Source organism: Carex rostrata, chromosome 33 (genome assembly GCF_964058835.1).
Source record: "Carex rostrata chromosome 33, lpCarRost1.2, whole genome shotgun sequence".
Lineage (NCBI taxonomy): Eukaryota > Viridiplantae > Streptophyta > Magnoliopsida > Poales > Cyperaceae > Carex > Carex rostrata.
The window spans coordinates 4402160-4416447 of NC_135950.1; the positions used below are offsets into that span (position 1 = coordinate 4402160).

The 14288-nt window shown below is 33.5% G+C and overlaps 1 protein-coding gene and 2 long non-coding RNA genes across 3 annotated transcripts; all 3 read right to left on the reverse strand.

Moving 5' to 3' along the window:
* Positions 1-1876: 1876 nt before the first annotated feature.
* LOC144548391 (uncharacterized) lies at positions 1877-4228 on the reverse strand. The gene is made up of 2 exons (XM_078297053.1): positions 2922-4228; positions 1877-1884 (listed from the first exon to the last, which is right to left on the reverse strand). Exons 1-2 carry the CDS (start codon positions 4174-4176, stop codon positions 1877-1879), a joined length of 1263 nt encoding a protein of 420 aa, XP_078153179.1. The 5' UTR covers positions 4177-4228.
* Positions 4229-6592: 2364 nt separating this feature from the next.
* On the reverse strand, positions 6593-8434 carry LOC144548425 (uncharacterized). Its single transcript, XR_013509352.1, has 3 exons — positions 7942-8434; positions 7504-7824; positions 6593-7097 (listed from the first exon to the last, which is right to left on the reverse strand). It is a non-coding gene; the product is annotated as an uncharacterized LOC144548425 (long non-coding RNA).
* Positions 8435-9429: 995 nt separating this feature from the next.
* LOC144548426 (uncharacterized) lies at positions 9430-10272 on the reverse strand. Its single transcript, XR_013509353.1, has 4 exons — positions 10060-10272; positions 9914-9980; positions 9583-9651; positions 9430-9484 (listed from the first exon to the last, which is right to left on the reverse strand). It is a non-coding gene; the product is annotated as an uncharacterized LOC144548426 (long non-coding RNA).
* Positions 10273-14288: the final 4016 nt, after the last annotated feature.

Consider the following 14288-nt stretch of genomic DNA (forward strand, 5'->3'; position numbering starts at 1 on the left):
GCCTTTGGTGAGGATATCCGCTAGTTGATCTTCACTCTTAACGTATGGTGTTTCTATTTCCTTTGCTTGAACTTTTTCTCTAATGAAGTGACAATCCACTTCTATATGTTTGGTTCGCTCGTGAAATACCAGATTCGATGCGATATGTCTTGCGGAGTTATTATCACAATACATCTTAATTGGTTGATCACAAGCAATGCCTATTTCTTTGAGTAGATGTTTTATCCAAGTTAATTCGCATGCGGTTGACGCCATGGCACGATATTCCGCCTCCGCGCTAGATCGTGTGCCACAACGTTTTGTTTCTTGCTTTTCCATGTGACTAAATTTCCGCCTACAAATGTGCAAAAGCCGGTAGTGGATTTTCTATCAAAACTTCCAGCCCAATCTGCATCGGAATAGCCACATATGATATTATAATTATTGTTTTTCATCCAAATTCCCTTGCCGGGATTTTTCTTTAAATACCTTAAAATTCTATTTATTGCCTCTAGGTGTGGAGTTCTTGGCGAGTGCATGAATCTACTAATTTGGCTTACGGAAAAAGAAATATCCAGACGGGTGACCGTTAGATAAATTAGCTTTCCAACTTGCCTTTGAAATTGGTTTGTCTTTAATTGGTTCACCATCCTCATCATTTAATTTATGCCGGTTATCAATTGGGGTAGAGATTGGTTTGCATCCTAATTTACCGGTTTCCTTTAAGAGGTCTAAAGTATACTTTCTTTGGGAGATGAAGAGTCCCAATTTTGAATGTGCTATCTCTATTCCTAGAAAATATTTTAAATATCCAAGGTCTTTGATGTCAAATTTTTTCTTTAATTGGCTTTTAACTCTTTTAATTTCTTCTACGTTATTTCCGGTAACTATAATATCATCTACATATACTAGTACAAGGGTTATATTTTCTCCATCATTTTTAATAAATAATGAATGATCGGCACTACAAATTTTAAACTTGCAAGAAATTAAATAAGAGCTAAGTTTTCCATACCATGCCCGTGGAGATTGCTTCAATCCATAAATCGATTTATTTAACCTACAAACTAAATTAGAATTGTTTTCCAATTTATGGCCGGGTGGTAGGTTCATATATACCTCTTCTTCAAGTGTTCCTTGAAGAAAGGCGTTTTTTACATCCATTTGGTACAAATTCCAATTGTTATTCGTCGCAATAGAAAATAAAATTCTAACGGTATTCATTTTAGCTACCGAGGCAAAGGTTTCATTGTAATCTATTCCATATGTTTGAGTATACCCTTTGGCAACTAATCTAGCCTTGTACCGTTCTATGGTACCATCACTATTATATTTGGTTTTGTATACCCATTTGCAACCAACGGGTTTTTTGTTTTTTGGTAATTGTACAATTACCCATGTCCCATTTTTTTCAAGAGCTCTTAGTTCTTCCTTCATGGCACCACACCATACCGGATCAATTATGGCTTCTTGGTAGTTATTTGGTTCTAGTGTTCTCTCAATGGAGGTGAGAAATGCATTATAAGAAGAAGAAATATTTTTATATGATATGAATTCTTGTATAGGGTATTGCACCGTATAGGTCTCATAGTCTCTAAGTCTAGTGGACGGTATTGGTGTTCTTAAGGACCGTCTAACTTCTTGATTTTCTTCTATCTCATTATCATTGGTTTCAATATTTTCTATTGTTTCTTCAACAACACTTGTCTCAACCTCTTGGTTATTATCTTGTGTAACTAATTGGTCATTTACATGAGGTAGTACCGTTGGTTCCAAATTTATTTGGTCACTTGCATGTGGTGTCTCACTCATTTCCATTGTTTTGAAATATGGCTTATCTTCACAAAATATAACGTCTCTAGACGTAAATAATTTTTTTGTTATAGGATCATAACACTTATATCCCTTTTTAAATGAGGAATATCCCAAAGAAATGGTTTTGGTTGACATATAGTCAAATTTATCCTTTCTTTTAATTTTTACAAAGCATACGCAACCAAATACTCTTAGATAATCAAAATTAATTTTTCGTTGGTAAAGGATTTCCATTGGACTTTTATTTTGTAAAATAATGCTTGGTAATCTATTTATTAAATGAGTGGCGCAAAGGATGGCATCCGACCAAAATTTTTTTGGAACATTATTTTGAAATAGTAATGCACGTGTCATTTCCAATAGATGTCTATTTTTTCTTTCCGACACTCCATTTTGCTCGGGAGTGTTTATGCAAGTAGTTTGATGTATGATTCCTTTTTCTTTAAAAAAAGTTGTGAAATTTTTGTTTACAAATTCCGTTCCATTATCCGATCTAAAAATTTTAAGTTTTGCATCAAATTGATTTTCTATGAGACATAGAAATTCTTGAAAGCAATTGAAAACCTCATCTTTTGATTTTAATAAATACAACCAAGTAGTTCTAGAAAAATCATCAATAAATATAAAAAAATATTTGAATCCATTATAAGAGTTAATTGGGGCCGGACCCCATACATCGGAGTGAACTAAATCAAACAATGCTTCACTTTTGCTATTTGATTGGAAAAAAAGAAGCTTTGTTTGTTTTGCCAACTTGCATATATCACAATTGATACAATTTGAAAATGAAAAATCTAGTGCACTATTTAAAATCTTGTTGGAAGGATGCCCAAGCCTCTTATGCCAAATGTCTTGGTCAATAGATTTAGCGGAAGCACAAACGTTTAATTCTTGTAAATTCAAGAGATAGTGTCCATTTTCAAGAAAACCTTCCCCAATCTTCCTCCCGGTTTCCCGGTCCTGAAAGATAACATTTTTATATGAGAAAATTACGTCACAATTAAACTCATATGTTAGTTTTTTTACGGAAATTAGATTTATAGGGAATGTATCAAGATATAGAACATTATGAACTTTTTTGTTAAAAATATCAATTTCCCCTACACCATTAATTTGTGCTTTCATACCGTTGGCCACTAATACAAATTGATTATTTTTTGCCATGTCTAAATTTGTAAGAAGGTCTTTATTTCCAAACATATGGTCAGTGGCACCGCTATCTATAATTATTTGATTATACAAATTTAAATAATTTGAGTTAGAGACAATACCACAAGTGTTGTTTGAATTTTTCTTGGAGAACCACACAGAGAACTGCTCAAAAAACTGCTGCATCGGATCTGACCCGCTTGACCCGCCAGCGCCATCTGGGTTAGACCCTGGTTCACTTGAACCAATCATTTTTATTGGCCGGTTGGGTTCAGTTTGAGCAGAATAGCCCCCACGCGACTCAGCCCCTTTCTTTCTCTTCTTCCCTTCATTCCAGTCCGCCATTTTCACGTCTCCCCCTCCCCTCTTTGAATCCCACCACTTCGGCCTGAGATGTGGGTGAAGAAAATAACATTTTTCGGCTTGGTGACCCTCCTTTTTGCAGTGAGAGCATCTATCTCCCTTGATACTTGGCTGGTTTGAGTAATTTGGGAAGTTAGGGTTTTTTCCGAAATTGGGGTTTTTTGTGGCAAAGCTATGAGTCTCGTGTCCCTCGCTGCCACCGACTTGTGGACCACTCATAGCAAGCCGTCGGCTTTCTTCTTGCTCCACCATGGTGGTAATTTGAGCAAAGGAGGGAAGGGAAGTTGTTAAAAGAAGTTGTGATTTCACGGCTTCATAGCTTGGATTGAGACCCGCGAGATATTGGAAGATTTTATCTTCTTCTTCTCTCTGAATGGCTATTGGATCTGGTATGGGTGGCCGATAAACTCGAAGTTCATGCCATTTCTTTTGAAGAGCACCTAGGTACTCTATATTACTCCTTGACCCTTGTTGTTCTTGCTGGATTTCTAGTTTTAATCGATAAATGTGGGAATTGTTGTTTTGTCGGCCATACATCGTTTTTATGCCTTCCCACAGTGAGAAAGCTGTTTCATGGCCAAGGAATATTTCTGAAACACTCGGCTCCATGGATTGCATGATCCATGTCATGACTCTGTCATTCTTAGATTGCCACTGTTTTCTTGCCTTTTTTTCGGCCTCAGTTGCCTCATCTTTCTTTTTTGGAACCGGTTTTTCAGACTCTCCTGTGATGAATTCTAAAACCTCTCTTCCACTGAGAGATAATCTTGCGGCACTTGCCCATGAGAGATAGTTTTGGCCGTTGAGCAATGAGTTTGTGAGTTTTGAGGTATTGGTGGCTTCTTTCGAATGCTGCCCCTCTGAAGCCATCTCTTTGACGTGCTAGACTTCTGTTTATGGGTTTTGATTTTGCTTGTGTATATACCAGTTTTGCTGGTAAGAATTTGGAAGAGATTTTTTCGGTCACAGAGACTGATGCTCTGATACCATGTTGAATTTATGCAATTTCTGAGGAGAGATTATTTTGAGAAAACAATTATTTCATTAAGTTCTCATTCTTTACACTGTTTCCATTCCTATATATATTACAAACATCTAAGCTACTGTTTTGTTACCGTTTGTACCTTGTACCTATGTACAGTATACCTATTTGTTGAATATATGCAAGGAGGCCCCTTTACTTCCTTGATTTAATCCTAGCCTTCTATTTCTAGATCTATGATGATTATTAATCTGAGATCCTAGATCCTATTTCTCAACATTGAGTTTCATTTTTTCCTCGAAAATTTATTTTCAATATAATTTCTCCTGCTCTTTTTATTTCGTTGGCGCAGTATTTCATTAAAATACAATATATTTTATTGTACGTATAAGCGGTGGTCAAAACTCTGTTCCTTTGGACGGTGATGTTTGTCCAAGTGACTTGGGACCTATAGATTTTTTTTTCTTTTTTTTTTATTCTGTTCCCTAACCAAAATTAGAGCATCATATATATATACTTACATTGAAGCGTACTTGCCAGATAATTACTATTTACTAGTAATTAATTATTTCTTTGTCATCTTAGATTTCTATTTTGGTTTTGTCCTTGATTAAAGGGAGCATCATGCCACATGACCTTAAATGAATATAATAATAGAGGTTGTATGCATGATTAAAAATATATAAGATTGAACCAATTGTGAATACTTTTTTCATAAAATAAATTATAATGGGGAGCCCACTTTATGGATTAGGTTGCCAACCGTTAATTCATGTCTTTCATTTTACAGCAAGAAGATTATTTTTTGTTTATATTCAAAATTTATTTGCTCCCTGAGGTTTGTGGCATGGACGAAATTGTACAATTTTAAGAAACACAAAACTTTTAAAGTTGCAAATTCACAATAAAGATTTTCATACACTGTGACCATACTGAACATGAAATTTTATGGTTGGTCTGATTCCGTTTGAAATTATGTAATTAAAAAAGGCCATAATACAAAAATAAAAATTTCTATTAAGCAAATGTGAGCTCCTATCTATACCTTTGTTTTGTTTCATAGATACATAATAGCTTTTCTCTTTTGAACATGAAATTTTATGGTTGGTCTGACAAAAATAAAAATTTCTATTATGCCACAATTTTAATACATAATAGCTTTTCTCTTTTGAAGGTGGAAATTGTAACAAGGCATTGCCTAAATAATTTAATTTCATATTTATGTTCACTGATATGCTCGGTTTGACCATTCTATATATAATTTCATTACACAGACTAATCTAAAACCCAATTTTATTATAAAAAAATACAACTCAAATAAAGAATTAAGATTTGTGCCATACGAGAGGTGGAATGCACATGGTTCGTTAATATTTGTGCCATAGCAAATCCAAACTGAAAATTTAGGTTACTTTTTGGGATCTATACATGACAGAAACTATGCTCTCTAGTTTAAGAAAATGACAGATTTTCATATTACTTATTTCATTTTGGTGATTTCCATTTATTTTCATAAGATGAAGGAAAGAGACAAAAGAAAATTGTTGCCTTTAACAAGGCTATGAATACTGAAAAATCTAATTAAGACACCAGAATCAATATTTGAAGAGTGATGAGAACCTAGAGTTCACCATCTCATAATTTTATATTTACTTATTTTATTGATATTCACTATGTTTGCAACTGACACAACCACTCCCACGATATTAGAAATCAATTTTCTACAAAATTAACAGCTCTTTATCTGATAAGAGTATCAAGTGTGCAATTATTATAATCATGTAGCATTGTAGAGGATCATAATTGTGAGGTCACATTTTAATGTTGAAATATAATCCCCCCTCTTGATTCTGAATTATTTCAATACTAGAAGTCAATTGCTCGCATCTTGAAGTGTATGGGCTTTGATAAAAGATCTCGACCCATGACATCCCAGGGTACTCGACAGGTGTCATACACATCTCTTCCTGTCAGATTCAATTTATGTTAGTAAAGGTAACTATAACTTCAACTTCAATTTGGTTGAGTTTGAGTTCTTCCAGGACTAATGAGAAAACAAGAAAGAAAAGAAACTCATTTATACCTTTGAACATGCACAATAATCCCCAGCATGTGCACATTTCCTGAGCCTAGCCACATCTTTTGCAATCAAACAATGCCTAAGGGTTTCCATTTTCTCACTCATTACGAGGCTCGAATTGGCACAGGACAAGGTATAAATAGTAAAAAAGGTATAAATCATGTCAAATAAATAGTAAAAAAAGGTATAAATCACTCATTAAGAGGCTCGAATTGCATGTTAAATAAATAGTAAAAAATGTATAAATCATAATACCACAGCCTCGGTGGCACTTGAACACAAAACCGAAAAACCTGCTTTTACTGGCTCTATAATTAAATTTTCAGGGGCTATGGTTAAATTTCGGGGATTCTGGTAAATTAGCTTAATGCTTATATATGTCCCTGCTGTGTGTAAGCCTAAGGGCATTTGATAACAAAAAAAATAAAAAAAAAATAAAACGCATACTAATACTACAAAACAAAATGAAATAAATCCTGTTTTTAAGAGAACCTTTTATTCTATGTACAACTCTGGTTTTGTATAAAATGACCTCTAGAGTCTGAGAATTTACCTCCTGCTATATGACACAAGATATAATGCAAAAAGTATTCTAATGCGGTAAATGATAGACAGTAAGGTCCCAACCAAAAGACCGACTTTAAGGCTAAGTTGTTTTTCCCTCTGTGTAAGCCGAGTGAAATAGCAAAGAACAGTTTCCAAAATTGAAGCACCATCTAAAAGATACACCTAAATAATGAAAAAAAAAAATTAATCAGTGTATGAAAAGTTACACAGACAAACACGTGTATGTATATATTGAAAGCTAGATGATACCAGTAAATGTATATAGGCATAGTAGATTGGTATGACTACAATTGATACGAACTGAATTCTTAAACTAGATACTATGTACCACTTCCCTATCAGCATAAATCAAACTATGCATGCCCTTGCAAAATGCGAAAATATCATACATACCCCTGACAAAACAAAATGAGAAATATGTATTGTCCTACAAAACAAAATGACTTTCGCATACTCTACAAAATTTTAAAACATTTTTCACAGAAAACCAGCCATGTATGAACCAAGTACTACAAAAACATTACCCATGCCAAAGAAATTTAGTAGTTAAAATGAAACTGAGACTTACTGGTAAGCAATTGACCACTGCCAAAGCCAGTGAGACATGAAATACTGAATGCAAAGCCTTCCCCATTAAGTACGGAATATACACACTTAAACTAATAAACAATCCCGATCTAGGTTTATATGGAGATAGACTTAGAGAACGAGCCACAAAGGATGCATCACCAATGTATACAAATCACAAGCCACAAGTATTCTGATCTTGATTTTGAATTGGATCAATACTAGTAGTCAATTGCTCGCATCTTGAAGTGTATGGGCTTTGATAAAAGATCTCGACCCATGACATGCCAGGGTACTCAACAGGTGTCATGCACATCTCTTCCTGTCAGATTTTATTTATGTTAGTAAAGGTAAACTATAACTTCAACTTTAATTTGGTTGAGTTTTGAGTTCTTCCAGGACTAATGAGAAAAAAGAAAGAAAAGAAACTCATTTATACCTCTGAACATGCACAGTGATCCCCGGTATATTCACATTTCCTGAGCCTAGCCACATCTTTTGCAATCAACAATGCCTAAGGCTTTCCATTTTGTCACTCCTTACGAGGCTCAAATTGGCACAGGACAAGGTCTGAAATGGAGAGAAGTCTTGGGGACACTCTCCATTCCGGTTTCCTGCCATCTGAATATCTCCAGCCACTACCCATGAGATTGGAACACAATAGCCCTTTTCGTGAATATTTTGTGATTTATTTCTTGTCAGGATCTGGAACCAGTCATCAGTGCTAGTGACTCTCAAGCCATCAACGGTTACAATTAAATCAAGAGGTGATAGATGCGTAGATAAGGAGGAGTATTTTGGAAAGTTCAAAACCTGTTTTGTAAATTAGTTAACTACTATATACATATTCTAATATAACTTCTAAAAAGTAATAATGATGATATCACTATGGTATGGAGTAATAGTGTAATACAGGGAGATGAGCACCACAGAAAAAAGCAAATAAGAAAAAAGGACTTCTAAAAACATTCTGCATTTTACATTTGCAGATTGCCATCACTGTATTATGGGATTTGCAAAAAAAACAAAAAAATATATATATAAAAGCAAGACAAATTCTAACTAAATAATTTGTCTCGAAAAATACTTTAATCTTGAAAAGAATATTTTTTAACTGTATTTGCACAAAACAATTGTTTGCATAATATCTTCTCTACAAGTAAATAAATGATTTGGTTAGAATTTTAGAGAAATCAGAAAGAATGATTACAGTAGGAATTGAATTTTTAAGAAAAACCATTTCTGTTGGCCCTAAATATGTGATCTCATGTACTAATATTCTAGGACTACAACACTCATCTACTGCTGCAAATGTGAAATTTTTATGATTTTTACAATTTCCAAAAATGAAAATTGGTGTCTTTTGCAAATACAGACTAATAGTAGTGGTTTCGCGACAACAAAAGAAAGGGACTTACAACAAGGCCTTCACTGTGTGTATAGAGAGGGTATAGGAGCAGAGAAAGAGAGCATAGTCAAAGCGCAACCTAAATACAGCTACAATAAAGAACTCCTCACAATCCAAAATAGCTTTATTGGTTTCTAGGAGAAACAGAAAGAGATTTAACTAAACACAAAAACTTACCACTATGTTGTGCCAGATACCAGCACAGTATATACGAAGGGAAGCAAAAGGACACAAATTCTCAAGTGAAATTTGGTTTAAGGCCACCAATGCCCCTGGAAAGAGTACTGCTAAAAATATTGCAATGTACTCTATTTGCAGGCCTTCACTGCGGTTAAAAATTGAATAATTAATTAGTAGAAAATGACAATGATATATAAATTATAAGCCTCTTGTTGATCTAAAAAAAAATTGATTTACTACTACTGGTTATTTTTATGGATTCTGGTACAGACTGAGTAAACACAAAGGGAAATTGACCATGGTTGTTAAAATGTACCAGAATGCCAGTTTATGGCGACCAAGTTTACAATATCAAAAGAACAAAATCCAAAAATGATATGCTTTGGCCAGGACTCTGTATTTCATGAAATCAAAATCACAAATCAAATAATTCATCAAGAACCAAAGTTTCTATGATATACAAACTATAATAAATACTGACAAATTGCTTACAAAAAAATTGTCAAGCAAGAAAGCTCCTCCTTTGAAACTGACAGCACCCCACGAGTTCCAGATCAGCATCTGAACATACAAAAAATGATGATGATGATATAACATATCTGGAGTACAAAGAACAATGATATAAAACAGTATGTTTAAGCCAATTAATCGGCTGATTAGTCGTTGGCAGTGACCAAACCGTCACAGATTTTCCCGACTAATCAGCCGATTATTTCCGATGATGGTCAATTATTTCTGATTATTCGCTTGATGGTACCCTATCCGTCCGACAAGCGCATATTATTATTTACAACACTGATATAAAGTGCATCATCCTACTTACAATTGATAATATGAGCAAAGCAACAAGACCAAAGCAAGCTCCAAGAGAGAACCGAACTTTTAGGAACCTAATCAATGGTAAAAAAATGTGTTAAACCCAAATCAGAATGAAGGATATAAATGCAGATTTATAATAATTTTTTGTACCTAGAATGGGCTGATCCAAGTCTAAATAAGACGTGGTTGAATGTATAAATCTTGAAATCAGTGTACCAAAAAGAGGAGGATAAGGATCGATAATTGGGAGGGAGAAAGGAAATGGTTGAAGGTAGAAGAGGCCGACCTCCGCCTCTCCTCCTGCTCCTACAAATCGCCATGGAAGAGGAAGGCGGAGAGTGTTTAGAGAGATGGAGTTCGAGAGAGAGGAGAGGGTTTTGGGGGGTAAAGATTTTTAACTGTAGAATCAAAACTGCGCTGTATAGGATTCGTGCGCTGCATGAAGTTAAAACTACTCTGTTAAAATCTTTTGGGACTTACTACTGACAATGGAATTCGTATCACCTGAGATAACAAGGTTTTCGAGTTCAGATCTGGGCCATCCAATTTTTCTACGCACGAATATTGAAGTAATGGATTGTTCCGGATTATGCTTGACGGTCCGACTCAAAAAACAAATATTCTATTACCTCAGAGGATGTGGAGTCCAAAGTCCTTTCTATTATTCCGTTACATACTTACACTTACACCCCTGGGAAATGTTGAAATATCTTATGCCTATGTCTGACAGATGTTTTTTTTTTAAAGATAATATAAAAAGACGGAATATCTTTTATTTTAAGAATATTGATAATTATAAGAGGTACAGTTAAAATTTAAATTCTAACACTAAAGACATTGTATATCAAGTTATTTGAAATTTTAATTTTCAAAAATTAATAATTTTAAATGCATTATCAGACAATACTTAAATTGCATAAAATTTGATTGTTAGTTGTTACTTGATGCATGCCGAAATAGCATTGTATGATGTATAAAGAATCAATCAATTAGTTTTGTTATTAAAATTTTAAAAATATTATCATATTTTTTGTTAGCTAAATTATTTTACAAATATCAATCAATTAGTTTTGCATATTTTTTTGTTAGCTAAATCAATCAATTACTTGATGCACACCGAAATACCTCGTATTACAGATTAAGAAGAAGAGCAATTAATTTTACAAGGGAAATTAGAAGCATTAATCGGAAATAATTGAGAATAATCGAAAATCATTGAGAATAATCGGAAATCATTGGCCAATTAGTCAGAAAAATCCATACCTAAACGAACGTTTTTTACAACACCGCTCAAAACTATGAAAAGGTGTATTAACCTCATTTCTAGACCTAATGCTATCCTCTATTTGCAAACAAGGATCTCCTTTTTCCATTTGTTCATCTGACAAACAACACATTTTAGTTTTTTTTTTTTTTCATGTAACACTCAATTACTACACGAATTCACGTCCTCTCCAATACTTGATAAGGGAATCTTTTACAATTACTAGATCTAGATTGTTCTTTTTAATTTGGCACGAATCTCAATGCCCAATAATACTCCCCTCTATGACAACCCGAATCCTAAACCGGTTGAGATTTAATCTCAAACCATAAAGTGAGGCTAATCCTTTGCAATACCTGAGAGGTCAAGTCTGTTAAACTCACTAAATTGCTTCTAACTTTTTCATATTTGTGAACAAATTTGATTATCATCATATTTTAATTAAATTATTGAAGAGTTGTAGTACCTTTAATTAATTCGCATACAGAATCTCCTTATGTAGGCTAATAATCTATGTGATGTCAGTAAAATTTCTGTGGATCCGTGATTTGGTAGTTTGATTAATTGAATGTGTTTGAAATGCCTTAATTGATTTAGGTGGGGTTTTCAAGGATTAGGATTGCACAAGTTGGGCTATATATTAATTATTTTGTATATTTAGTAATAAAATATTTTTTTTGCTGGTAAGCGAATGAATGAAGTTAATTAAATTGGTGATTTATTATGGAATAACAATGCCAAAAAATAATTTGTATCTGGCAATAATTAATATATATCTCATGTTAGTAAATGGATGTGCTAGCCGAAAGCAATTCTTTGGGGCATGCAGTTGCTTTATTTATTTGTAGCAGTATATCATTCATGATTACACAATAAAATGCTATATATCAAGCTATTTTAGTTTAGTAAGTCTTTTGCTGCCGTTTATACTGCTTATATTCTTTCAATCTCATTTGATTTTTTTTTTTACCCGATCAGGATTTTGGAAATCCTGCAATATTTATAGTGTGCAAGTGTGATTCTTGTCGTGCAATGAAAAGGTAAAAAACTTGTTTAAGGAATTTCATAAGACTTGACGACATCCAAAATTTTGTTATATCTATATTATTCTCATATTTGACTTTGAGGGACTTGCATGAAAAAAATTGTTGGATGTTGATCTCGGCTGAAAATTAAAAATTGGAAATGGATCTGAATTTGGAAATGGGCCTTTGGGTTTGTGAATAAAATGGACCTTTGATCTGTGGGCTTTCCTGCTCTTGAATGATTAAAAAGAAGAGATATGCTTGGGTCCGATGTCCATTGGACCCAAAGTGGTTTCAATGGATTCAGTAACCGTCGGATCTGCTTTAGGATTCGTGTATACGGATTTTAAAGCAGATGCAAAATTACGGACGCGAATTCTAAAGCAGATCCGACGGTTAGAGAACCCATTGGAACCACTTTGGGTCCAATGGACATCGGACCCAAGCTGCTTGCTAAAAAGAAAAGGTAATAGAAAAATTGAATTGGCAAAAGAAAAGAAGAAAAAGGCCTGTTGCCAAGGACTTGAGTTTTGGAATAATGGGCCAGATTTATTGGAGAATTTCATTAAGGCTGAAATAATACCTTTTCATATGATGTTTTTGTTTTCAGACCCATATAGTACTAATTTCACATCAAGAAGATTCTAGAAGATATATATATAACCCAATTTTATAGGTCGTTTATTTTGACCAAGGCTGTCTTCCTTTTGATATTGATAAGCTATGGTACATAATTTTCAGATCAAGGAATTTTCTACCTATCTAAAAAAATAGTAATTTTTTTTTAAAAAAATGTAAAATTTGATTTGCAAGGACATATACATATGGAGATTATGTTGAACGGTTCGGATCGACCGTTAGAATTTTGAAAACTCAAATATTGAACCGTTACATTTTCCTATATATATATGTCCGATTTAAAATGGAGGGATCAATTTCATGTCATTTCTAGATTAATTAAGAAACTTCCATTACAGAACATCAGCAATAATATTACCAGCTATCACTACAACAAAGTAGACACTTTTTGTGAGGAAAAAAACGTATTTATGATGGTCGTCCGTCGCAAAAAGAAAAAGCTGAACAATGAGAGTAGTCCGTCGCAAAAAAGTCACTTTTTTATCCTCGCAAAAAATGTCTCATTCTTGTTGTGTATTAATATAATATCCTATTATTAGTTTTTCTTTTTCATTGACTAGGTATATTTTTCTGGATTTTTCTTTCTTCTGATTGTAATCATTCCACTAAATTACTATATGGGCTTTATATATTGTTAATTTTTTTAAAGCTTCGACAGAATGTGAAATCGTGAGAGGAGTTCAAACTCTCGACCTTTATGTAATTAATCACAATCTTAATTAGAAACTTTTTTTTCTAACCAACTATACTACCATCCCATCTCATTAATTTTAAATACTAATTAATGAGTAGGCTCGATCCCTTGTATTAGTTCACAAATAAAATTAAAAAAAAAAAACAGTCAAATTTCAGAAACCTATAGGCCCTAAAAAATGCATTAAAATTGGAGCGCTAATTAAATTAAGTGTAGTGCCATAAACATCGTTAGTAAATTAATTATGTTTAGCAGTTATAAATTTATAGAGTAAAATAGCTGGCCTATTAAATTTGCAGTTATATATATATACAAGTTCTTACTTAGCTGGCCTATTAAATTTCAGGATTGTCAACTATATAATTTTGTCTCCCGGGATCGTGAAATTAAAGCCACGGAATCTGGATGGAAAGATGAACTTAAATTATTAAGAAATATTGTTCCATATATAATGTTTGACAAATGCATGATTTCAGCAAATTATATATTCCTAGCTAGACCTATACTTATACCTACTTTATCGAATCAGTGCGAGAAGAATAAATGATTAAAAGGGTATCATTGACACCCCGCAACGGGTATCGTTGTGAGAGTGTAAACCTTCTTGTTAGGGTCAACGAAAATAAAATATATTCGGCTAATTATTATTTTTTTTATATCCGGTAATAGAATACATTATCATGTTGCTGTCCATGTGATACCATGTTCTCATTTAAGAATCAATTGAAGAACGCATCAAATGGGAGTTTAAATACTC